Source organism: Cheilinus undulatus, linkage group 15, assembly GCF_018320785.1.
Source record: "Cheilinus undulatus linkage group 15, ASM1832078v1, whole genome shotgun sequence".
NCBI classification, from domain to species: Eukaryota; Metazoa; Chordata; class Actinopteri; order Labriformes; family Labridae; genus Cheilinus; species Cheilinus undulatus.
In genome coordinates, this window is record NC_054879.1 from 19,095,852 (window position 1) to 19,123,509 (window position 27,658).

At 40.1% G+C, this 27,658-nt stretch overlaps 1 protein-coding gene across 1 annotated transcript in view; it reads right to left on the minus strand.

Annotated features, from left to right (window-relative positions):
- Positions 1–5,447: 5,447 nt before the first annotated feature.
- The window catches only part of LOC121522845 (5-hydroxytryptamine receptor 1F-like), a 49,685-nt gene continuing 27,474 nt past the window's right edge, over positions 5,448–27,658 (minus strand). Inside the window, exons 2-3 of the mRNA XM_041807511.1 lie at positions 8,107–8,222; positions 5,448–7,735 (exon numbers count right to left, since the gene is read on the minus strand). Of these exons, the coding sequence (XP_041663445.1) occupies positions 6,538–7,734 (1,197 nt within the window). The 5' untranslated portion in view covers position 7,735; positions 8,107–8,222 and the 3' untranslated portion in view covers positions 5,448–6,537. The remainder of the gene's footprint in view (positions 7,736–8,106; positions 8,223–27,658) is intronic.

The following is a 27,658-nucleotide window of genomic DNA, read 5'->3' on the forward strand; positions in this document are numbered from 1 at the left end:
AGAATTCAAAATGAGCATAACATTTTAAAATGTATTCTAAAATCAACAGGGAGTCAATGAATGGAGGCGAGTACAGGGGTGATGCGCTCCTGTTTTCATGTACCTGTTAAAAATCTGGCCACAGCATTCTGCACATATTGCAGGTGAGACAAAGAGGACTGACTGAACCCCATAATAGAGGGAGCTACAATAGTCATGCCGTGATGCAATAAAAGCATGGATATGTTTTTCTGTGTCTGAAAAAATAAAAATGGTTTCCCTTGGGCTAAGGATTGTAACTGATAAAATACAGCCTTTCACAACTGAGTTTATGTGTTTGCACATTTAAAAGCCTAATCAAAAATCACACGAAGATTTTTAGCAGACAGTTGAAGGTGGGATAATAAATGGGCCATGGTCTTTCTGTAGGAAGCTGGTGGAGTCAGTAGGGACCAGACTATCTCTATTTTTTGCTCATTAAAAAGTAAAAGGTTTGAGACAGCCAGTCTTTGATTTCTTGAAAGCAGTGAAGGAGTGATTTTAGTGATTGCGGGCTTCAGCTTTTTTGTGCGGGGAGAAGCTGTAAGTCATCCGCATAAAAATGGCAATCTAAGCCATGTTTCCCTATAAGGGCACCAAGTGGCAGCACATAGATTGAAAACAGGAGAGGCGCTAAACCAGACCCCTGAGGAACACCACAAGCAAGGGGGGTGGAAAAACTTCAAAAACTTTAAAACTTCAGTTATCCATGCATGATTTAAGAAGATTTAGTGCTTGCCCAATATTTGAGCCAGAAGATCAGCAGGTGGTGGTCGACTACACTCAAATCTAAAAGAACTAAGATTGAAAAGCTGCCATCATCTGCTGCTAAAACAGATCATTAAAAAAGTTTAAAAGAGCAGTTTCTGGGCTGTGGTTCTCCCTAAAACCAGATTGGAGCTTCTCAATTAGACAAATTTTGAATAAAAATTAATCAGTTGCAGGTAAAGTACATTTTCATGGCTATATATTTTTATATAAATCACTTCAACTGCATGATCTACTGTCCTTTTCAACAAACTTTGGTTGAGCCACAGAAAAATGAAATAAGTACGATTGTGCTCCATTGGGCCTCTTTTCAGCTCACTGATAACTCAGTGGACAAGTCAAAAGATACCAGCGCCTTTGTTATCAAACGTTTCCCTTTTTTATGTTCCCACATTTCCCTTTTCCATTTATAACAAGTTCCTTTTTCTATGATTAAGTAAATGCCATAATCTTCAATCTACCCAAAGTTCCTTATTTTACTTCAGAATTAAAGTAGGTCTGTTTCCAACAAGAAGTCAGTTACCTTTAGATTAAGACAGTACAGTATCTAAAAGAAAAATTTAAACAATTTTAAAGGTAAATATTAAAAATGGACCAAAAGAAGATAAATTGTGTTTAAAAATCATTGTTTCCAAAAAAGTAAGTTTCAGGAATAATTATTAAAATGTCAGCTGTTTAACATTCCTGATGTTTGTAGCTAGATAGATGAGTGAAAATTATTTTCATATGCATATATGAGCATATGATAAACCTTATTTTTATTTACCACATAAAAGGAAAAGCACAGCAAATACTTAAAGCAACACAATGGTCCAGCTCTCTTCATCCCAAGTTTTACTGCAACTAAGTCGCTAAGGGAAAATGACACATGAAACTGAATGACATTCAGTCATCGCTGATTTATGATAATAATAATAATAATAATAATAATAATAACTAGAAAAGCACTAGCGCAGACAGACATTTATTTTCCTGCATTCTGTTCTATTCTGTCTTCTGCAACCAACTTCTAAATTTTCTGCACCACTTTAGAATTATTATGTGTCTTCATCTGTGTTTTAAAATCTACTTTACTGTTTATTAAGCACATTCTGACACTTTGATTTGCATTTTAAAGTACATGGTCTTTGAAAAGAATTCCTGCAGCTGAAGCTTCAAACAAGTAGCCTGTTCATACAGTATGCAATTTAACATAACATTTACTTCAGCCTTGTTTACAGACTGCCAAATAAAGAAAATATAAATATGACACAAATCTGATGAATTTTTGAGACGTGGTTATGCAGTTAAGTAGTGACTGTATGTTATTTTAACGCAGTTTTGATTTTTATTTAAAAATACGTTACATTGATATACTGTTCTGAATAAGGCTGTGATGAGCAGTGACATATGTAAACATGTCACACTGGCACCTGCCTGCTGCTTACAATGAGGGAGAGAAGAGGAGGAAAGGCAGGATTACTGCAGCAGTATGATAGAGGCCAAAGAAATGCATGTAAATCAATGATTTTACTATTTAAAACATTTTCTAATAGTGATCCATGTCTGGACTTCGCAGACATCACCGCCTCCCTCCGTAAAAAGACGCTGATGTTATAATGTTTCATCCATGACTGCATTATCCTGATTTCTACTTGCCAGGTGGAAAGGTTTGTAAATAACTCAGAAAATAATAATTGAAAGCAAAACGATGTCAGTTGTAACAGTTATAGCAATAGGCTTTCTACCTCAGACACACTTTACTCCGCTGAACCTCGGCAGATTGGAGGACGCTGTCTTTAGAGCTCATCAAAAAAACCTTGATAAGCTTTGTGCAGATTGCGCAAATAAATATTTTTTTGCACACTGATAATACAAATAATAATAATAATAATACATCAGACTTACTTAGTGCTTTTCAAGGAAACTCAAAGACGCTTTACAGAACAAAACAAGAACACAACACAAATGCAGACAGGAGGAAAAATATGAATGTTAAACAGGTAAGTTTTGAGTGATTGTTTGAAAGTGAGCAGAGAGTCAGAGTTTCTGAAATGGAGCGGGATTGAGTTCCAGAGGGTGGGGGTGGCGATGGCAAAAGCTCGATCCCCCAAGGTCCAGTGCTTGGATTTGGTGATGGGATTTAGGAGGCTGGAGTCAGCGGAGCAGAGGAGGCGGGAAGGGCGGTGGTGCTGAGGAAAATAAATCTAAAGTTTCACTTTCACTTCCAGCGTGAGTCTCTGCTGCACTGGGGGGCGGGGGGTGAGAAGTAGCAGAGCCAATCCTACAATAAAACAGATTGAGCAGATCGCCAATACTATCTCTATTGCTTCATGATCTGAGATTGTCTTATTGTGCACCCCTAACTGACAGTGTCACCCATGGTCTCAACAGATGACTGGAAGTCATAGCAGAGGGTGAATATTCCTCTATTCCTCCCAGCATTGTGAGTATCCTTGCTACAGTTCGCTGTCTTTCTCTCTGTTTTGCTCTGACTTGTCTCCTAGACCGGACATGCGTCTTTCAAACTCAATAAACTCCAAAGCTTTGAATAGAAACACACCCAAAATGCTGCTGCTGGGATTGAAGTTACTCATGTCCGCCATCTCCTGGTGTAAAGTAGTAACAGCCCAGACCTCCCCCATTAGTCCTATCTCCCAATTGTACAGAATTCTTCAAAAAAATTCCTGGATCCAGACGGTGATCCGGATCACTCCCAAAATAGAATTAGTTATTCCTTATGCCATTTCTGACATTTCCTGAAAATTTCATCAAAATCCGTCCATAACTTTTTGAGTTATGTTGCTAACAAACAAATGAACAAACCCACCAGATCACATAACCTCCTTGGCGGAGGTAATAATCAAGTGGTCACGTGTGCCTTTCCGACACTAAAACGTAAAAATTAACACTGAAAAGGGGATTAACCTAAAGATTGTAAAGTCCTTTCTGAAGTCTCATTTCACCTTAATTGGCAATTGTCTCTTAGATCGGATAGTCCTGTTGAGAGATTACCTGTCTCATATAGTCATAGACAGTTATTGAGGAGGGATTGGGAGGAATATCTACCCCTGAGAACATCAACAGTTCTTTCAGAGGCTGGATGATTCAGCTGCAGGCATCCTGCTCTCTTCACCATGACGGACAGAGAGAGAAGCCTTTGTTTGTGCCTGCTACCTGCACAGTGTTCCCCTGGGGGATGTACATACATCTAGTTGTTTGTGAGGTATAGAGCCAGACTGGTAAGCAAGTCCCTGTCATAACAGGTGGACTCAGTGGGTTTGTGAAAGCCCCTCATCAGCCTGTGTGAACATGGGCATATTCCCTGTCCTATTACAACCTGTGAGTTTTGGCTTTCAAAGTCAGTAATAGCTTTTATTTCTTCTGTGATGCGTGCGTCAGGGGTGAAAAGTTTGCACAATACTGAAAAGCCCCTGGCTCTTCTTCTGGCAGTGGTAACCCTGCGATATTCATGTGTTATAGTGAATTTTGTGGGAACAGTTTGGGGATGGCCCTTTCCTGTTCCAACATGACTGTGCTCCAGTGCACAAAGCAAGGTCCATAAAGACATGGATGAGAGAGTTTGGTGTGGATGAACTTGAATGGCCTGCACAGAGTCCTGACCTCAACCCGATAGAACACATTTGGGATGAATTAGAGCGGAGACTGAAGGCCAGGCCTTCTCGTCCAACATCAGTGTGTGACCTCACAAATGCACTTCTGGAAGAAATGTCAAAAATTCCCATTAACACACTCCTAAACCCTGTGGAAAGCCTTCCCAGAAGAGCTGAAGCTGTTAAAGCTGCAAAGGGTGGACCGATGTGATATTAAACCCTATGGATTAAGAATGGGATGTCACTCAAGTTCAAATGCAAGTCAAGGCAGGTGAGTGAATACTTTTGGCAATATAGTGTAGCTGGCAGGAATCATGCATGGGAAGTCCTAAATCCCCTTACCGCTGATAAACGCCCACTGATTGTAGGTTTTCCTGCACAGGTTCCTTAATGAAGGTGGGATAGTGTGAACTTGCACTCATATATCCCTTCTCGTGAAGATTCTGACTGAAATGTAAAATAGGAGAGGGTGGCCACGAATATCAAAGGAAGCACATTGCTGTCTGAATCCAATTTATCACAATACACTGGATATCTAAGAGTGCTGAGAATAAGGATATCATTCTTAGCAAATTTTCAAAAAAAGGGCAAATCTTTTTAGAATCTTGATCATAATACACCCTTGAAGATAGCGGCTACATGCTTGTGTAGACCCATATGTTTTTGTTTTTTTTTTCATTTTTTAAATTAGTGCACAAAATGAAGGACTCCACATTTAAAGCTTCATTATTCTTGTTGTTAGATGACACTGGCCGACTCTGTTGGCTGCAGTCTTTCTGCAAACCACAAGGAGGCGCCATCAAATCACATTGTCACAAATACCCTGCTTACACTTGACAGCAGACTGAAAGACAGGGTTTCTGTGCATCATAACAACTGTTAATGCACACAGATTGTAATTCTGCTACCATTCCCTCTAAAAGGGACAAACTTATCATTTATTAGTAATATACCACCATGCACTCAGAGAAAATAAAGCAGCATGAATCATATATGGACTGTTTATTTTTGATTATTGAGACAGACAAAGAAAGAAACAGTATACAAATACTGGTCATACTGTCAGCGATGTATGTAAGTATATTACACACGTACAATCTCTCAGGGATACAGTACACCCTCACACTTGACTCATCCACAACATTTCCATCAACGTAGCATGTGCCCTCTTGGAGGCAGTAAAGGAATAGTGGTTCTATTTCAAGTACTGAGTGGGATTAATGTAATGAGGATTTCTCCACCAGTAGTTTTCACATTCATTAACCTAATGCTGGGAATGGCATGGAAGTGAGATGGGATGGGGCTGTTTAATGGCTCTACAAGAGATAAATAAATACCTTGAGACAAAAAAAGACATAAAACATTGTGCATTACTTAAACTGGCAGTGGAACTAAACATTTTTCCCTAATACCTGAAACCTCCAAAAGCAGCCTTGAACAAGGGGAGCTCAGACTACCTCAGGTTTTGTTTGATCTGTTTTTTGAATTTATAATGTGTTATGCGTGGTATGATTTGGTCCTAGATTATAAAATATTATCTTCGTATTGGAGGAATTCTTAGCTATCATTTAAAAAATTGTGTGTTAAGAAATTGCTGAGAGGCAGGCAATGGTTAAACCAATTAAGTCAATGCACTTAGCAGAAGATGCTTCATTTCGTGCTTTTGGAACATCTACCATGGCTCAGTACACATTAGACCTCTATTTCTCTTAACAATTACTATCCTTCGATGATGCCAAGGCCACAGATACTTACATCTTGGTATGTTTTTGTAATACATATCCTGTATTTAAGCTAGCAGTGTGGACTAGATAGAAAGGAGGTCATTAGATGAAACAGACATAATGGAGAGCTATTTCAAGGACCTTTAAATTGGGCTGAAAAGGTCAGTGATGGCCCATTTTCTAAAAACCAACATGTCAGTGTCCCCTCAAAAACACATCAGTTAACATCAAGGAAATCTCAGGCCAGTCCACTAATAGCAGGATCTGGATTTCAGAGTGGAATTTTGCAGAGCTGATGCCATATAGGCTGTTGGCCTGGAAATGGGCGTTGATCCTCATTGAGTTTGTTTTTTCATTGCCTCAGTTAGTATTCTTTCAGCTGTTTCTTTCTGGTTACATGTATGTGGCTGTGTATGGCATGGTAATCGTAGCCATCAGAGGTAATGACTGCACCTAATGAGTCTTTGGAAAGCTTTTTTGAAGTCTTCATTGAATATGGTGTAGATCAGTGGGTTGATCAGCGAGTTGAGGTAGCCCAACCACGTCAGAAAGTCAGCCATCTCCACTGAAGTACTGCAAGAGCCACAGGTGTTCACGATCACCTCCTTGACAAAAAACGGCAACCAACAGATGACAAAGGCTCCTATTATCAAACCCAATGTGGATGCCGCTTTGCGCTCCCGTGAGCCCGAGATCCTCGGTCCTTGGTAAAACTGACTCCGACGTGACTCGCTGCGCGACTCATGCCGGCGTGTCTTGCATTTGAAAGCCTTTACCGCCACCCGCACCTTTTCGCGGGGTGGCTCCTCAGTTGAGGGTTCAGATACAGATTTCTCTGGTGGGCTTATGGGCTCTGGACTGCGTGGCCCCCCATCAATGTCCCCATCACCAGCTGGGAAAGACGACGGAATCATGCTCCCGTTGGTCATACACGAGTGACGGCTGGCTCGGCTTGCCTCCCTGCGCATATAAAGGGTCTGAGCAGCCTTGTAGATTTTATAGTAGAGGATGAGGATGAGCAGTAGGGGGATGTAAAACGCTCCAAAAGTGGAGTACAAGGTGAAGGCCAAGTGATGGTGGGTGATGATACACTGGTCTTCAATGTCTCCATCCCCACTGTAGTGGCGCCACAGCAAAGGAGGAAGCGACACAAGGATGGACAGAAGCCAAACCACCGCCACCATGGCGCCAGCTCTGGCACCTGTACGTTTGCGAGAGTACTCCACAGCATCCGTAATGGCCCTGTAGCGGTCAATGGCAATCGCAGCAAGATGCAGGATGGAGCATGTGCAACAGGTGATGTCCACACTCAACCAGATGGTGCACATCACCTGGCCCATGACCCAGGTCTCTTTCTGAATATACATGATACTGAAGGGCATGACCAGCACAGCCACCAGCAGGTCGGTCACTGCTAATGAGCAGATGAGGTAATTGGCAGGGTGGTGCAGCTTGCGGGTGACAGCGATGGCTGTGATCACCAGGCAGTTGAAGAATGTGGTGAGGATAGCCACAATAGAAAGGGTCACTGTCAGAAGGGCTTTAGTGGGAGGGAGTTTAGTGGTCTCCAGTGAGTCATTACCACTAGTGTTCGTGGCAAACACCCCCTCTGTGTAATTGAGGAAATCCATTCTGCAAAGGAAACGGAGAGAGAGTTGTGGATTATACAAGAGGGGAGCCAGGGAAAACTGGATCATTTTTTCATTCTAAAGACAAACATTTAGATTAAATATACTTTGTTCAACCTGGTTATTGTTAAGCATGGATTTATCAGTTAACACATACAACTAACCCGATGCATTCATAACCATTGTTAGCTTTTTGCACTTTGTGATAGAGGAGTTGGAGGCCCTCCATCACATTTAAAAGGTGCTTTAAAGTTTACTGGCTTTAAAAACTGTGTTCAAGGTCTTCAAACACTGAAAGCATTTGCAGTGCTTTGAAAATCTCTAATTCAACCTGCACACAAAAGTTAGAGCAAAAATCCAGCAATCCAGTCCTACCTGTCTAAAATCTAGGCTGTGGCATCCAGTTGGTTCAGTGTGCAGCAGATTGTCTGCTCTGATCCATCCCGCCTGCTAGCTCTGCCATCACATCACCTCCGTCGCTCGCTCAACACCTGGGAGAAAGAGAGGAAGGAAGGGCAAGAGAGGGAGAGACACTATAAGTAAAAGAGAGAGAGAGAAAGGGAGTGACAGAAGACTGACGATAGAAAACAGGGCTCACTTAAAAGCAACAAAGTGCAGCCAAGGACGAGTACACTTACACAACAGGAGAAATCACAGCAGATAAAATGAATGGATTTTCAGAGGCTAATGTTTGCATGTGCGTTTGACTTTGAAATCACTTCATACGAATCACTTTCTCTGAGCCTGACTCTCTGGCTTTTATTTTAAGATGATCAATTGACTTCTCGCCAATGAGACATCTGCTCCTCTAATTAGGGTCAGTCCAGTGACCCAGATCATTGGCTCTGTTATTAATATGGTCAACCAGAAATCTTTTTATCTGAAGATGACAGAAAAAGTCGAAAAGATTCCAATCTGGTGAACAACTTTTTGGATATCAGTCACTCTCATTGAAACTTCGTACACCATCAAAGAGAAATATTCAATCCAAAAATCTCACTCCATCATATTTGGAATTCATGTATATTCGTCAGCTCTTAATTAGCCAGCAGCCGCTGTGAGTAAATCAAAATGCTCAGGTATGTCTGTCATTGCAGTTCCCCTTCACACTTTCCGCATTGCTCAGTATCCTGAAGACATGAGTGAGAACTGTTGCTATAGAAACACAAGAAGTACAGTACTTTTTCTTAATGTGGTGATGGAGCAGAGGCAGCCAAACCCTGACTGTCAGGTTTCTTCTGAGACCGTACGATTCCCAGGAGGCCGGTCAGGGGGGTAGGTGGGTGGGCAAGGCTGGATGTCAGCTGACTGACATGAGGGATTTCAGTTCACTTAACCCAAACACATGGTGAAGTAAAATCTAATAGAATTTACCAGGAACACTTCCAAAGCCCCCTCTAGACAAAAAAAAAAAAAAGGATTATATATTTTAATATAGCTAGCAGCACGATTTAGCTGTTGACCATGTTTTTTTTAAACTTGCATGATACAGACCCTGGTACATATAAGTGTAGCGTAGAGTGTCATAAAGCCGTGCAGAGGCATGATAAGTAGTTTTTCCACTATACTTCATTCAAGGTGTGGGCACTGACCATCCTTCAGCCATACTGACTCACCTTATTGCGTAGTTTGAAGGTTAAATGCATGTGTATAAAAAACACTTTTATCTGATGTTATCAGAGAATACTTACACAAACATACTTTTGATTTCTGAAAAACAACTGTGGTGTGATTTCAAGTTTAATCTCTTTAACAAGGATTATGGTTTTAAAGGGCATCAGCAGGGGCGGAAGTGTTGAATATGCAGGGTTTAGCCCAAACTTTGGATGCACCTGGCATGCTCCTCTGGAACTGTTACACACACTTTTCTAGCTAATTTAACAAAACAATTTTATAATCATTACAAAGCTAACAAAATTAATCAAGCAGAGGTCAAACGATGTCAGAGCTGATATTGATACCAATTATCAGTGGTTTGTGAGACCGACAACTGATATTTGGTTATCAGTATGCATTTATTATGACATAGAACATACATAATGTGGCAAAAATAAAATCACATGACCAAATAATGAAGTAAAATAAACAATTCAGCCCTAGCGCTTTCAGCATGAGAAACAGCAGTTTCAGCAAGAAAACAGGAAGTGATGCCACACACTCTTTGTATTATCACCCAGGCTTAAGTGTTGATTAGCTAGTGCATATGTAACATCTAGCCAGTCAGACTATGTTGTATGCAGGATATCTGATGAGACTATGGATAGTGAAAATGGAGCCATAGGGAAAGACACCTTGAACTGGAGCAAAAGTAGCACTCTTTTTAGTTAATAAATATGACTAATTATGGGAAGGAAAAAATGCTGATATAGCCAAATGCCAAATATTGTTCTCTGTAATCAACCAGGCTGACAATCGGCTGACTCCTTATATAAAGCCATCCATCCATCCATCCATCCATTTTCTTCTGCTTATCTGGGGTCAGGTCACAGTGGCAGCATGCTAAGTGAGTTTTCAGCTCTTCATGGGTGACTGAGGCACTCCTGTTCCGGGTCTACCCAGGGGTCTCCTCCTAGTTGGACACGACCAAAAGACCTCCACAGGGAGACAAGCAGGCGTTGCTGCTGCCAAACTACATGTGAAACGGGAGTATGGAGAAAACAAACCAAGCGGTCCTTTTAATGCACACTCAGGTAACACTCGCTGATTCAAACCCGAGTCTATGGAGTAGGAAAGGAAAACGACAAAGGGTGTAAATGAGGACATATTAGATCGATGGGGGTCTGAGAAAATTACTTGACTGTATTGTGTAAAACAGTGCCCAGATCAGAAACAAGCTAGTTAAGACCCTGGGAGTCATGCTCAGTTTATTTATTAATATATTAGCTTATTTTCACATAAAATATACGTTTTTTATTGATACATCTTTCACAAGGAAAAGGTAAAGTGAACAATGTAATAGTGAGGTAAGAAACCCGAGGGGTTTATGATTAAACCTCACAAGCTTATAATTAGACTTTGTAACAAAGAATCTAATCATAAAATGATGCTCAGGATGACTGCATGACATCTAGCAAGCAGCCAAAGCTCGATTTAAATTTCAGCCACAGGTAACCACAAAAGCTGAGATGAATAAGTTAGCAAAAGTGCAAAAGTAATGCAACTAGTAGTGTTAGTAGTTACTTTTAACTGTGAGTAACTTAGTAATGTAACTCTTTTTTTTTTTGAAAGTTACATTATTGTGTAATGAAGTACATTTTTTGAGTAACTACGACAACACTGGTTATGACACGCCCCCTGGATGTGCTGATGATTTGTTGATTATCCCACAGGCCACTGACTCTTCACCAGTGACACAACTGTATGTTATTCTGTAAGGCCAACATCTAGAATGTGTTAGCTAAACAGTAACACCCCTCAAGAATAATGCTTCAGCTTTGATGATGTGTTGTGGCATGCAAAGTGTTTTAGCTCCTCATGACAAAAAATACCATTTTGACTAACATGGTCATGCTGCCTTTAAAGGGATGTCATGCATGTGTTTTCTTCCATACATTTCTTCTTCTACCAGGTTGTTATTGGGGTCTTACACTGACAAAATTAAAAAAAAAAAAATCCCAATAATGAAGGGCTTACTGCCAATTATGTTCACATTTTATTGTTTATAACAGATAAAAATGTTTTCTTTTCCAGCCTACTTACACTGCAGTGCCAGAGAGACTTTAAAACAGCATTTCTGGTCTGTATAAACAAAGTTTTCAAAATTAATTTTCAGCCTCTGTACAAGCAAATTACTTCCTGACGTGAAGTTTCACCACACTCTTTAATAACTCTCTTTTATGAGAGGAGTCGGGCACAGTCTATTATGTTGCATTCGCTGCAAAATAATTCAAAACTACACACGTTTTTACAGCCATGCCAGAACAAATTGCTTTGCTATTTGTTTCTTCGTACCTGTGATTTGAGTCTTTAGAGACAATAAATTGCCGTCTTCTGTATAATGATGCATTTCTGCACTGCTTCTCATTTCAATGAATTTGGGAGAAAACCAGTGCGTAATATGCAGATTACTTGGTGAAGATAGATGGCTGATAATTATGGCTGCACTCCTGTTGTGCTGTGTCGCTACACTGGAGTATTCTCATCGGCGTATGTGAAATAGTTACACTTGAGTGTCTAAGCATGTATGTGGATGGTGTGGGCAGCGAAGGCATGCTCTAGGTTTGGGAGTGTGCATCCATGCATGCACACATGTGTATAGACTGATTGATGCCATGCATTGGCAGTGTCAGCCTGTCATTATGCACAACAAAGAAATCCTCCGCTTTTGTCTTGTAAATGTTCTAAAACACACTTTCTGTTCAAGGCCATCTGAAGATAAGCTCCAATGAGCCTGTGCGACGCTCTCTGCTTTATACAGAAGAAAAAAAGAAAAACCAGTGCCCTCGCATGAATTCAGCAAACAGGGAAAACAGCTTAAATTACTGAATCATAGGCGCATTGTTTTACAATTACACACTTACTATACAGCCAGTGTTTATATGGTGCTGCTAGGTTATTTTCTCTATTAATTATCTGTTCATGGTGGATGTGCTGATAAGAGATAAGAACAGAATTTAATCATTCTCTGGCTCCTTGAGCTACAACATAAGCAGATGTATTCAGCTTTTGCAAGACATATTGATTGATGATAGTTCTGAAAGTCAACATGGAAGTGAGTGAGGCTGTGATGAGAATAAGTAAGAATATGCTAGAAAGAATTTCTTCATTGCTCAGAGGAGCAGTAGAGAAGGGATTGATTTATTTCATCTCCAACAAGCATTTCTCAGTAAACACACACACGGGCATCCACAAACTGTAGAGTGTCGACCCTCTGACATTCAACCCCTTTCTGTCTCTCTTGCTCCTCTTACAAGATGAGGGAATCTGCATCTGTCACGCTGAGTACAATCTCTGAAACACAAACACTCTGGCCCAGGCAGGACTTAAAGCTGCCAAGTGTTGTTGTGAAGGAGGAGAGCTGCGAGAAAGCCGATAGTGTGACTGACAGCTCTGGAAAGATGCAAAATAGATGACGAACTGCCACACCATAAGAGGGCACAGCAGCACTCATTCATTTGCTGAGTCTGTTTGTCTATCTATTTTCATTGGGTGTATCCATCTAAATTTGCCAGTGGAGGTAGATGACAAAGTTAAACTGATGAAATTCTACAAAGTGCCCCTTCTCAAGAGATGAAATGCTGGTTTTTGCTCCTCTAAAAATAAAAGTGGAAGAAAATGTTATTTGTCAGCAAAAGTAAAGATAAATTCTACCACTGTGGAACAGAAAAGCTGCTTGCATGATCATAATACAAAATAAATGTATGGGAAAGGAGAAGGTGACATTTCAAGGTAAAGGATTCAATAGAAAACTGAATGCATGTTCTGAACTTTTCCCCCTACATTTCTGTCAATACTCCAATGTTTTATTATGCTAATTACTAAAGTGTGTCTAATTCTAAGTGGCTCATACTCACTGACCTGCATTTCACAGGGGTGATATCATTCTCATCACCCTGAGTGGGCTAAACTGCTGTCATGTCCACTTTACAGCAGTCTCTGCTCTCACTCATTGACCTGTGTCCTCGTTTCAAGCTCCACTGGATCACTTTGTGTTGTCACAGCCGGGGTTTCACTGCACAATCACACACACGCCACGCCACTGTCAGTGCCGTCAACGTCTCTCTCTACCTGTTTCATGCAGATAGAAGTATTAGCACACAAGATGCTCCCTGAGGATGGAATTTGATGGAAGTGGTTCAAGCACTCATCTTATCCAAACAGAGCAGAGGTGGTGCATCTTTCTCTGTTTGCTTGTTTGGTTTATTTCCAGGTAATAGGCTTTACTACATGTGTTATGAAGTAGTGTAAAGCGGATATAGGTGCAAATAAGTGACATATTTGTGTAACTTGTGAAATAGAAATCAAGATTGCATCCACATTTCCACTTTGGATGCCTTACTATTTGATATAAGAGGGCCATTTGATGAATAATTCAATTGTCAGTGTATGCAGCTTTAACTATGATCTGCCCAACATGTTGTATGGCACAAAACTGTGCTATTCAAGGTGAGCACAAAGTACACTTTCCCTCTTTCAGCCCATAAATTTGAACACAATCTTCTGGTGTCAAACCACACAATTCTTCAAGGTCAAACAATCAAGTGAGGAAAAAATATGCAAAACACATTTTTAAAGGAGGGACTTGAAGGTGACATTTCTGTTGGCTGATACTTTTAAATATGTATCAGTGAATTATACTGAGCATGATATATTGCTCCTTCTTGCAAGTATCTCTGCTTTCTATTGTGTGAAACCGTTGTGCAGATGGGTTATATACACTAACACTTGATACATTTTAACACAAAAGGTCCATGTAATTTATATCATAGACTTCAGTAAAGTATATTTTATAATGCGCATTAGGGCTAAGGCTGATGTGCTAATGCAATAGATGATTATTAAATTTATCTGTTGGACTCACTGAATTTGGACAGGAAACATGAATCACTGCAACTGCAACTAGAAAAGCACTCAGAGAGCGCAGACCTCTGCCAATAGCCCTATTTCCTGATAGTACAGAATCCTTTAAAAAATTCCTGGATCCAGACAGTGATCTGGATCACTCCCAAAATCTAATCAGTTCTTCCTTATGCCATTTCTGACATTACCTGAAAATTTCATCAAAATTTGTCCATAACATTTTGAGTTATGTTGCTAACAAACAAACTAACTAACAAACTAACAAACTCTACCGATCACATAACCTCCCTGGTGTAGGTAATAAACATTTCAGTAAATACGACATGATTTGCACAGCTGCTAAATGTAATTTGTAGTCCTAAGGCAGGTACTTACTAACCTTGCCAAGCTGATGGATTGGCTGGATTCCATGTTAATGGAATGGACTGGACCAATATACACAGTCTGGCTGTAGACATATCTCTGACAGCCAGTCTCACAGACTGTTCATGTGAGACACCATCTATGTCAGAACTGAAATATTAGCTAAAAATACTAAGATAAAAGGAGGCACGGCGGCGCAGTGGTTAATTGATCACTCTAAATTTGCCATGGGTGTGAATGTGAGTGTGCTTGGTTGTTTGTCTCTATATGTCCCTGCGATTGACTGGCGACCACTCCAGGGTGTACCCCGGGTTTCGCCCAATGACAGCTGGGATAGGCTCCACCCCCCCCCCCCCCCCCCAACCCAGAATGGAATAAGGGGTATAGAAATTAAACTTCTGTTTAGGATTAAGGTAAGGGCTTAGTTATCTCTAGCCTGTTGCACCAGTTATGCCTAAGTTCTGCCCTAAGTTATGTTACAGGAAAAAAGCTCCTCCTAGACAAAACCATTCTAATGCTGTGAACATAGCAAACGCAGCTCTGTTAGCTACGTAGGATATGCAGATAATGTAGCTAACGTAGCTAAAGCTAAGCTTGAAAAGCAGCTTGTATGCTCTGTAGCTACAGTACGTTATCTACGTATCTATGTTAGCTACAGCTACGGTTGCTAAAGCTCACATTGCTAAAACTAACATAGCTACATTGGCTTATATGGTAACATTAATTATGTAGCTAGCACAGCTATGTTGGCTTTAGCTTTCTAAGAAAACGATTATTCATATAATGTTGCTCAGTTTTAGGGTTTGTTATGTGGTTATTCCATGACTGCCAGATGTTGTTCATGAAACATTGGAATTAAAAAAAAAAAAAAAAAAAGAAAGAAAAAAAAAAAGGAAACTAAAATGGTAAATTCATTGTACCTGCAAATTATGGCACTTCTGTGAGAGATGAATGGTCTGCAGCCAGACCCCTCTCAGCCAATCAGCATCATTTGAGGAGAATGAGGCAGTAGCTAGAGGGGGGATCCAGTTGTACTGGAAGCCAGTAGTAATGGGTGCCACCTGTGTAGCAATATCTGAGATGTAGCTATAGAACAGCACCAGCTTTGGACAAACTTGGCTACATTTCTTTATTACAAGAAGAGCAAAAAAAGTGCACTGACAAATCTGAGTTTGCAAAAGGTTGGTATAGTTGTACTGTAACCTCCTGCTGGTGGGGCAATAATCTCAGGTGTAGCTGCAGTTTTGTCCAAACTGGGCCAAAATTTCTTTATTAGAAGACAGGCAAAGAAATGCAATGAAAGTTTTTTGGCAGAAAATATGAATTTGCCTTTTCCTGACCTGCTTCAGTATTAGTTTGCAATGGTTGGGGGCAGAGTTTAGTTGTACTGCAAGCTGGTAGCAATAACTGCCACCGGTTAAACGATTGACTCAGGTGTAGTTTTAAAGACAGTTTTCAACAGACAGCATTTCTTTATTAAAAGGGGAGCAAAACACACTGAAGCCTTTCTTGGTGGAGAAGATGTTTATGCTGCATGAGTTTGATCCAACCATTAGCTCCACAATTTATAACCTATAACAGTGCATGCCTGCCAAGTCATAATGTCTGTCTAATATCCTTCCAAGGATTTTTAAAAATTCCTGCCCTTTCCAAATGCTATATGTAGGAGGTTTCTAGATAGATGTGAAATATATCCCATGCAATGGACATATGAAACAGTCTATCTGACTTGTCAGGGCAGGTACTTTCATAAAACATAAAACTACAATTATAAGATACCTGACAGGACCATCTACAACACAGCATACAGGAAAGCTCACTAACTGTTTTACAAAAAAAATGCATAGCACTACAAATGTCAGACCCATTAAAATTTAGCCAGTTAAATGCAAGGTAAGTATGGAACAACACTGGACTGTGGAGCAGTGAAAACGCGTTCTGTGGAGTGACAAATTAGACTTCTCTGTTTGACAGTCAGATAGGTGAGTCTGGGATGAATGGATGCTGGGAGAATGATACCTACCTAACTGTATTGTGCCAACTATGAAGTTTGGTGGATGAGGGACAATGATATGGGGCTATCTTTTGGGGTTCGGGCTAGGCCCCTTATTGCAAGTGAATGATCTTAATGCTTCAGCATGCCAAGATATTTTGAACAATGCTATGCTTCCAACTTTGTGGCAACAGTTTAGGGACAGCCCTTGTCTATTCCTAACTAATTGTGCCCCAGTGCACAAAGGTCAGAGCCCTGACCTCAACCCCATCAAGCACCTTTGGGGTGAACTGGAAAGGAGATCGTGAACCAGACCACCTCATCCAGCATCAGTGTCTGACCTCATAAATGCTCTATAAAATGAATGGGCACAAATTCTCACAAAAACACTCCAAAATCTTGTGGAAAGCCTTCCAAGAAGAGTGGAAGCTTTTATAACTGCAAAAAGAGAGCCAACTCCATATCAGTTCACCGATGCTCCAGAGTGTGCTTTGCGTGTGTATCACTGCACAGGTGGAGTATGTGGAATTTGTGGGTTTGTGATTGTGTGAAGCTTGTGCCATTTGATCCCAGGTCATATCTAAGGTGCTCTCACAACACTGTAACACAGATTTCATATACTAACAAGGACACCAATAGTTTTCCTTTGCCTGATTCAGAGAGCATGTACAAAGGTGTAGTGACAGATACATTATGCTAAAATCTCTGTGCACAAAGGGCTGTTGACTGATTCATTCATTATTGTCCCACTCCTCGGTGACTTCTTCCGATTGGCTTCACATATTTAACGCTCTGTAGTTACACTGCAACAGCTGAAGACATCTGATACATCCACATACATAAAAACTACACTGCAACTAATAGCAGTTACCATTTATTAGTTCTGTGATGTTGTGGCATCCAGGCTAGGGCTCTATGACCAGATGGAAGCAGAGGAGGAAAAAATAGGTTGAGGGGCTGTCTGGGCCCTTGTGCAATGATGTGTGCCCTGCGTGTAATGGCTTTGCTGTTGAAGTCTGAGAGAGTTTGTCCCTATTGGAGGCCGTTAACATGTCGAGGAAACAGGTGGAACAAGTGGAAAATGGGTTGAATTATGCCTTTGTACTGCAGTAACAGAAGGTTGGGGGCAGATGGCTTTAAGTTTGTGGATTGCAGAAAGTCTTTTAGCTTCTGCACAGAAATGAAATCTTGAGTCGATGCTGTGATGAACTCAGATCATGCATGAAAGTGTGGCACCCTCCTGTCTGTGTTTTATATATGTTTAACATGTACTAAACTGACAAAAAACTTAGTTTACCATGTTATGTAAATCGCGCCTAAGTAAGAGACTCCTGTCTTCAACAGCCTCAAAGCATTCTGTCAAAACATGGGTATATAAAAAAACAGCAGAGTTGATCTTGTCTGGAGAGAATGCTTCAATCCCTCTTACACAGACTGAGATTAGTTTTTGCCCAGTTGTGCTGCAGAAACATTGGGAGATCAGAAAAGACTTGCATCAAGCTGTGAGGAAGAGGTAATATTTCCTCAGTCTAAGGTCAAACAATTTTGAGCTAGTCACAAATAAAAAACAGGGTTGGCAGGATTTTTAAGTGAGTCATGATTAGATTTTCTTGATAAATTAATGAGTAAATCGACTGAGCTCCAAACACAGTTTTGGTAATTACACTGGCAAGTGCTTCCAACTGAAAGATGTGAAGAAGGAGATACTATGAAAAAATTCTTTTGAAAACATTTTTTCACAATCCATCCCCAAAACAGTGCCCTCATTTATACTTTAATGTAGCCAGCACTGACTTAGACAGGCTTTCAGTTGATTGTGTTCCTTTTGCAGGGAGCATGACTGGCAAAATGATTGAAGATCTGAGGTCTTTAATTTGATAGCTCTGCATCACACCAATGTCAATGAACACACTGCTTCACTATTTACTTTGATTGAATTCTCCACGGGGTTTTAACTTTCTTACTTAATTGTAAACAGCAGTACATACAAGTCTTTGAATCAGGGTAGGTGAACAATCACACAGCTGCACACATTTAAAAAGACCGTTTTTATTTTTCTCGTAACACTGCAAACTACTACTTGGGAGATGCTGATGATGTGATTAGACATAACAACGTGAAATGTCTATGAGCTTCCTTACATTTGGTCCCCCAAGGGAGAGGGGTTCTGGGGCCGTGTCTTACTGTACCCACCTCTGTTGCCTGCAACGTTTTTCATAATTGAATGAGTCTTTCCATTAAAAACTTAACTCCATAAGGTGTAGGTACTATACAGCAAACTAACGTTTCATTTTTGTTGTTGAATTTCAGATTTATAAGGAAAAAAAAATGTTTTAGAGTGCTGACGCCTTTCAGCCTTGTGCTACATCGGGTTCCTAAAGTGCCTGTGTAGCTCACATCTGCCGGAAGCACAGGCAGAAACTTTTATATCAGCTTTTATCTCTCAATGTTTACTCAGTAGGGCCGTACTCTTATTAGGGGTCGAGGAAGTTAAGAAAAATGGTCTATCCTAAAGTCAAGCAATGATAAATGAGCCTGAGGCAGGTGCTTGCACTAATGATCTACCATGTATGGGTTTATATTATTGATGTGGGAAGGGCCCTGGGTTTCTTAGGGACTCTGCCATGTCCGTGGGTGGGTCTGTCCTTACAATGCAGTCCCACAGATTATCTGTGTGCTCTTAGCCAATGAAGAGCTTGAAAATACCCTCAGTGTCAGCTGTTTTGTCACTGCTCAAACTTTCAGCTTCCACATCATATCTTGCTGTTATTACTTCTCCACCTCACCCAAATGAAGGACTGGGACTTCTGAAAAGGAGAAATTAATCCTACACATTTTTTATGCTACCTTTTCAAGATTTAGAGCAGCTGCTAAATCTAAAGTCCTTCACATTATTTTACGCTTTCTTGGTGAAATTTCCTCGAATTGAGGAGAATATTAGGTGCACAGAGCTTTTTAAAACAAGCCTAAAACTGAGGGAAGCAGCAGTTAACTTTTATAACCTTGCAACAGTAAACGCTGGTGAGAAGAGCTCTGATATTAAAGCTGGAGATCTTTGTTGTTTATCATGCTTACACAGACACATCATAGCTGCCATGAGTTCCTAGCGTTTGTTTGACGAGTCCTTAAAAATTAACACAAGATTAACATCAATAATCAACAGTAACATCAGATCACCGCAGATGAATAACTGGTGGTCAAGACACACCAGCTGCATTTATTTCTTCATTATCCCATAGGTGTTGACATGGTGCTGCAGGGTAATAGTTCAATTGATAATGTTTTTCGTGACTTACAGCCAACTGTATTGGCAGATGTGGTCATTACCAAAATAAAAACAGTTCTTATGAATGACCCTATGTTATCTTTTTTGTTATTATGTTGAAATATTCTTATTAAAATTGCATTTAATGAAACACTAAATTAGCAAAAAAAAAGCCCTATGCCAGAACAACCAAATCTATTTAGTTTGCAGAAACTACTTGTCTTTCACCACAAATTGTGTGAAAACCTGAGTTTTCACTCTTCACATGGCAGAAAGGCTGCATTTATTCAGGAGACCCACTCTTTTCAATGACACTGCCACAGTTTTCTTTGTATACTATTTGAAGAGATGTTCCAAAACCATTTTTTCCTTCCCGATACAATTCTGATACCAAGGTATTGAGTATCGGTCGATACTGAGTACTGATCCGATACCAGTGTGAATTTTCTGGGCTGACTGTGCTGACTATCTAATTATCTTAGACCAATATTTGACTCAGAACATGGCTGAACAAATAGAATCATAATGTACAGCATCTCTGTGACCCTAAAGTTGTTTTTCTGCTGATTGTTGAGTTTTACTGCTAAATATTAAAATAATAATAATAACAGGGCTGCATCACAGGCTCTTTCTATCTCTCTCTCCATTGTGCTCTATAGGAGCAGCATGGCGTGATTACAGAACAGTCTGCGATTGGCTGACAGACCCTCACAAAGGGCAAACAATATGGCGGTTAGCATTCGAGCAACAATAATAAATGATCAGAGTTCAATTATTATGAATAAAAAGATGTTCAATATCAGGTTTGCTGGTATGGATTTAATCATTAAATTCCCCAAAAGTCACACGAGTTCCAGAATCGCTGAAATTACTGCTGCAAGGGATTCAAAGGGCATCAACGGCATCAATGGGAAGCACAACAGCTAGTTTCAAGAGGAAAAACAAGAGGCAATGATGTATGGTTCAAAAGTTATTAAACTTTTGATAAACTGTGCCACTTCTTATGACAGCGTCCGTCTGGAGGATATTTTAACGATCACATTCACAAAACTGTCCGCAGCCACCATCCTTTGCTGCTGCAGTGGGTCCTTTGGTGTTTCTTTGCTGCTCTATAAACGGTAGCTTGTGCATACAGTGTTTTCCAGCAGCGAAGAAGAACTGATTTTCAGTTTATAGCGCTAACATTTAGCATGGCTAAATGAAGCAAAATACAAAGCTAAACCAAATGGTATCACATAGGTGCATAAAATCCTTTACTCGCAGATACCAATACCTGCATTTGAAGCAGTATCTGACGTATTTCCAATACTGGTCAGAACAACCTCAATTATTTGTACTGCAGTAATTTCTTTAGTACTGTATTTTTTTAGTCATGGCCTGAGAAAGTAGTGGAAAGTGCAAAAACGTAGTTTTGATTACATTTATATTTACTCCAATAACTTTATCACAATATCTAACTTTGCCAGTTAACACTGAAATAAAAATCAAAACAAAAATGTAAATATGTTAACCAAATGGGTGCTGTTGGCCTAGTGGTTTAAGGCGCGCCCTATGTACTCGGATGGCCTGGGTTCGAATCTGGCCTGAGACCCTTTACCCCATGTCTCTGCCCCGCTCTTGTCCCTGTTTCTGACTCTATCCACTGTCTTCCTCTGTCAAATTAAGGCACAAAAATGCCCAAAATAAATCTTAAAAAACATAAATGTATATATGTGAACCAAACAACAGAATCCCGACCACTAATTGGCACATGTTGGGCAGTCTGTAAGTACACAGCCTTTGCAGATATACTTTTTTACACCTGCAGCACACAGTTTGTGTCTTAGAGTCCCTCGGTGGGCAGAGCTGACACCTCTTACTTGCCCCATCGGGGGCAGTAGCCAGGGCTGTGACTGAATTTGGGATACTATCATCTGCAGCACCCTTAGAACCTCTGAGTAGCCATGCTCACAAGGTGGTAATATTGTTATATTTCAATCATGAAAGCCTGCTGTAGTTCCCCACACCTGCTTTCCCACACATTTTATCCTCTGTAGGGTCTGAAACAACACACACACAGAGACATGGTGGCCATATGAGATATGACATGGGAGCATGTCTGTTCATGTATTTCTTGACACTCTCATCTGCAGTGGCACCTGTTTGAGTCAGAGCCAGTCACAGGCAGTGCACTACACTTGTAAAAACCTTGCCATGGCATTTTTAGGAGTGCTACTGATCAATCTTTGACATGACTAAAAGTTTTCTCACAATTTTGTGGTATAAAACTGACAGTAGCCTAAATCAAATCCAAGAAAGGATCCTGGAGTGGCAGTTTTTGAAGGATATTGAATCATTGACTGCCTTTGGAGGGCTTTTCCATTGTTGAGGATCCTCAAAATTCTTTAAAAGACTGAGTCTTTCGATCAGAGAATTTTCAAGGATGCACATACGCATACTCTGCTCTCAGGAATTAGCCACATCCAATGCACACTGTTTTCCTTGAGCAGTCATCTTGTTGATGAGGCAGTCTGGGAGACTTTCTCTAACACTTGGACTGGAGTGTGCCTCAGAAAATTCCCCATTTAAAGGGTCATGTTCCCCCAGCCCTTCATCCCACCTCTCAATTACAACAGGAATCACAAAATGTAGGGGTAGGTCTGAGTAGTAGGGGCAAAGGAATTATTGAGACTGAGATTAGCTTGTTTGGGCTGCAGGTGTAAGAAGCCACTTCTGAACACAGACCATTAGGTTTCAAGGTTTTTTAGGTAGACCCTTAAAAAGTATTTCTCACAACTTCAGACTCACCCCTTGTGGGAGGTACACACACCTCAAGGGCAAGGGCTCAAGCCCAGGATGCTGCTCTCTCAACTTAAAAAATCAACATTTTTACCCAAGCTTTCCATCTGCCCTATTTATAAAGACAACATTTAGTCAACTTAAATAAATTATTTGTAAAAGACCAATATCAGCAAGGTTCATTGGGATGGCACCCAAACACACATCCAGAAAACAAGAGCCTGACCAATCTGTTTCTCTATTTAAAGGCCATTTTGATAGACACTTGATGGTAGAGCATTTGGAAAATTGACAAGCAAGCATTCTGAGCTGGAAAGGCATTTTGTGACAATTTTCTAAATAAGACCAGAACAATAAGAATGAGTAATTTCTCGAGACTGGATTCAGACAATAACAGAGGCACTGATTTGTATTGCAAATATACTCAGTTGGGTCACTCCACTCAGTAAAGGTAAGCTCTGATTACTGAAATCCCAAAATGATGGAAGATATCCTGAAGCATACTGAATAACAAGCAAAATTTTCATGAAAGTCAAGTAGCTTACTAAATAAGTCTGTCTTGTCAATACTGGTGTAAACACACACACACACACACACACACATTCATAAATAAATGTCTATCACAACAAAAAAATCCTAATTCAGGGGGGCTTGTGTGAAGTCTGAGGAAAAGAAAAGTACTTAAAACTCCTCTAATGTAGCTTCAACCTTGGTATCAGCTATGAGAAGTTGCTGCACAGAGGTGGAGGAGTTAGTCTTCCAACTTTGAGGTCTGTGGTCCAAGTCACACTAAGTGAGTTGACCTCACCTTGAAAACTTCAGCTAAATCCTTTTCTTTGTGCATTGCAGGTTTGTTGATCAAAAGTGTAAAACCTTGAATATGCCCTCAGTGTCTTTATAATCATAACCTTGCTTGCTGCTGGATGTTGTCAGGATGGTTTTTATTAAATTGCCAATGTACCATGAAATAGAAAAAAGCTGCCACTATAAAATGAAAATCAGCTACATTAATAATCTGTCAAATATAACAGAATAAATCTTTATACAACATAATGACTCTAATAAATAACAATAATAAGGTTTCCATACAGGAAAGGTACCATCATTTTTCATACGTACCTGTAAGCACTCTGAATCTGAGCAGAAATTTTCTGCAAAAAAACAAAAACAAAAAAAAACCCATAACTATAGTGTTTAGCTGGGAGCAAATAAATGGAAAGGTGAGTGTATTTTTTCATTATTACAAGATGCAGCTTATATTATATAAATATTTATTATTTCCTTTAGTCTGTTTCCAAGGCCGTCCATCCTACACTTCCCAGTGTGGGATGTGAGCCTTTAAACAAACAACACAAACACATTTTTATCAAAGGTCAGGTATATTCTCAGCTAAAACATTATATATGAATGGTTGAAGACACCTCTCTTTGGGGATAATGTTAAAATTATAGCCTACTATTCATAAAAACATCTAAACTGAACATAATACTGAGGTAGAGATGTGGGTCTTAAGCGGACTAAAGACACGTGTCACATAGCTGCTCATTCTTAACAAATGAGTTTTAAAATGCTATCTTTCTAATTAATACAAGTATTTTATCAAATAGAAATACTTAAAATATTTGTTGTGAATTTCACTAAGATAACTGTCCTGACATCCAAAAATGTCTGCTCTTGGATCACACACATTGATGTTGACAAGGGAAAAGTTTGGTCTGAATGAAAGCATTGAGAAGCAGCAAGAAACTCCACAGGGAAAAAAATCATGATCATAAATATGATAATATGATGCCACTCTAAACTGTATGGCACCGTAGCACTGCGAAATATCAACACAAGCTGCCAGATGCACAGCAGCCACTTAACAGCAGCTGCTGATACGCATTATCAGCTTATCATTCATTTAGAGTTGTGTCCACCAGCTGACTGAGGTGTGATAACCAGTTTTCTTTAAGCTGTTTTTGTCCCACCAGTCCTTTAAAGGAATTATCTGCCTTAAGTTTGCAAGATGCTCCAGTATGTTCCATGTTTGTTGTTAACTTTTTTCTTTCTTTGCTGAACCGTGTATTGAGAATAATAGAGGTAAGTTCAGATCTCTCTGCTGGAACTGCAGCAACATTTACCTTGTAAAAGTGTAATGATATCCGAGCGATCTGCTACTGTAGATGGTTGGCATGGTGCCTCTTAGTGCTGTTTTTTACTGCAGCAAAATGTTCATGATCAGCTATGTAATTAAAAAGTTAAAAACTGTATCTATGACACAAAATACTTTTTAGTCTTCATTGAACACTGATATTGATGTTCATCCTGTTTACCTTAACCAACAGTTTTATCATACCAAACCACTATACTACCAAGTCACCTACATGGCACATTCAAAGTGACTTAAACAGAGTTGCTGCTAGTGGCCAGCAGTCCTTGAGAATGCCAGCCATTTAGAACAACTACCAGGCATTTGTTTAAATAGCAATAGGTGACCAATAACAGCAATAAAACTTGCAAAATCAGAAACACCATGATGCAGCTTTATATCTACACTAAAGGCCTGAACATACTGAAGTGTACTGTGAGCGGAGCGGACTCCGTGCAGTCGTTAGAGCTTCCAGAGTCGAGCGCACTGCCGTGTAGTAGTTTTGTGTGAAATTTTCTGTGAAATCCTACATTTCCCATGATCCTTGTGCATTATTTACATTTTTCTGTCATGGCGTCCTAAACTGACAACAAGGAAGAGGAGCTGCTCTGCCTGCTGGCTTTGCAAAGTAATAATTAAGAAATTAAGAGACGGTGGTATGTACGGCCATTAAATTCAACAAGAGACAAGGAAAGGGACCAGCCATGTTGGTGAAGGACATGCAAAGTATTGACATGGAAAAACAAGTGCGAAATGCAGGTTGGTGTCACATTTAATGTGGGTCAATGTGAAAAATACATGCCAAGCAGTGTTTTGTGTATCACCAGTACTTTTACGACCGTGCGAAGAGGAGTATGCATGGTCATAAAATTTGAGCTTTGCGCGCATGGGCCTTGCGGACGTCTGCGGAGTCCGTTCTGCTTACGTTCTGCCTGAATATGTTTGGGCCTTAAGGCGAGACTGGGAAAACACTTTGACCCAAGAAGGTGACAGTAGAAACCGAGCCAACAGTAAACCCAAGTATCTATTACTATGTTATTTTTTTACATACATATTACACATGATCGGACCTTGGAAATGACTGAAGAAAGACATTTTTTTATTTGCACGATATCGGTTTACATTCAACATGTTAACAACAGCAGCATTTAGCTTCACATTAACACTGTTAGCCGTGAGTTAGCCCATTAGTACGATAGCTGCTACCATAACTTAGCAGCTTACACCGGCCAAATACTATGCTCCACTGAAAACTCCAATGAATATTCTAAACAACTAACTAACCAGAGATCCGTTAACTAGACACCACCTTAAAACTCGGCCTGACAAATGAAAATTGAGTCTTGCCGTCAATTTCCCCATATTATTGCTCCTAAACTGATGATCTCAACTGTAACCTGCTAAAACAGTGAATCCAACCATTGTGCTTTCTTTGGAGTAGTCTCAAACACAGACTAAAGTGTTCAATATGGATAGTTCAGTACAGTCCTCCTCTCATCAATGGCTCTTCCTACACTGCTCCAGAGTAACCAGGATGCCTCGAGCATGAAATGATGCTCTCACCATTGGCCCTTACAACTTACTGCATGACATGACTCCATGCAGAATACTGTTCCACTTCTTCAGAGAATTGGTCATAGGTCGATTTGCCAACTCTTGTTCTGCATCTGTGTTTATGCCTCTCAGCAATCTGCAGTTCCCCTTGTTTTGACTTCTGTATTACCTGCAGCAAAGACTAATTCAACATCCTTCCATAACCCTGGATTCACTGCATAATTTTCAGTAGCTCTAAACTTCTCTGGACATAGGCTTTGTTTAACATCTACATTCATCACATGAATATTCAATGCCTAAATTAGCAATCAATCAATCAATCAATTAAACACAAAGGTGTGTGCATTGTCACTTTATTAGGTACAGAAACAATCAGTATATTTGTGCATGTAGAACGGTCAATGATCTGATCAAGCATCAGGTGAAAATTGGGGATTTAAGTGAAGGTGTATTGGTAGTTGGTGGTCTGGCAGGCTTTCATGTAGTTCACACCAAATTCTGACCCTACTATTTGAATGGTGCAGCAGATATTGAGACTAAAGAGGTTAGTCAAAATGTACCCACTTTTCTGTTGTCCAGTTTTATCAGCCTATGAACTGTAGCCTGAGTTTCCTGTTCTTAGTTGACAGTAGGGGCATCTGGCTTGGTCTTCTGCTGCTGTAGCCCCTATGAGTCAAGGTTTGATATGTTGGGCTTTCAGAGATGCTTCTTTGCATAGCTCAGTTGTAACAAATTGTTATTTAAGTTACTGTTGCCTTTCTTTCAGCTCAAGCCAGTGGCTATTCTCCTCAGACCTTTGCCATCAACGGGGCATTTTGGCCCACACAGTTGCTGCTTACTGGTTATTTTCTCTTTTTCTGACTGTTCTCTGTAAACCTTTGACGTGTGTTTTTTTTTGTCAAAATCACAGTAGATCAGTAGTTTATGAAATACTCTGAGCAGCCCTTCTGGCACCAACAACCACGGCACATTCAAAGTCAATAAAATCACCTTTAGCACTTACTGAAGCAGGTCATATCAATCATGGCTGTGCTTGAAATCACAATTTTCACTCTATTATGCACTTTACATAACATACAGCCTTTTGAAGTGGTGTCAGAATTTTGAGGAAACATTATAATACCTTATATAGTGCACTTATTGCATCCCACAGTGCATTTTAAGTAGTGAACAACTGAGGGTGAGTATGCCAGCAATATTTACTTAAATGGGTCACAGTTCAAATCTTTAACGAGCAGAAGCAGCGTTTGACTGCTCTCATACATGACAGGCGATTGAGAGGGGCACAACCAGCATAAATATGCAAATATATGCATATTTGAAT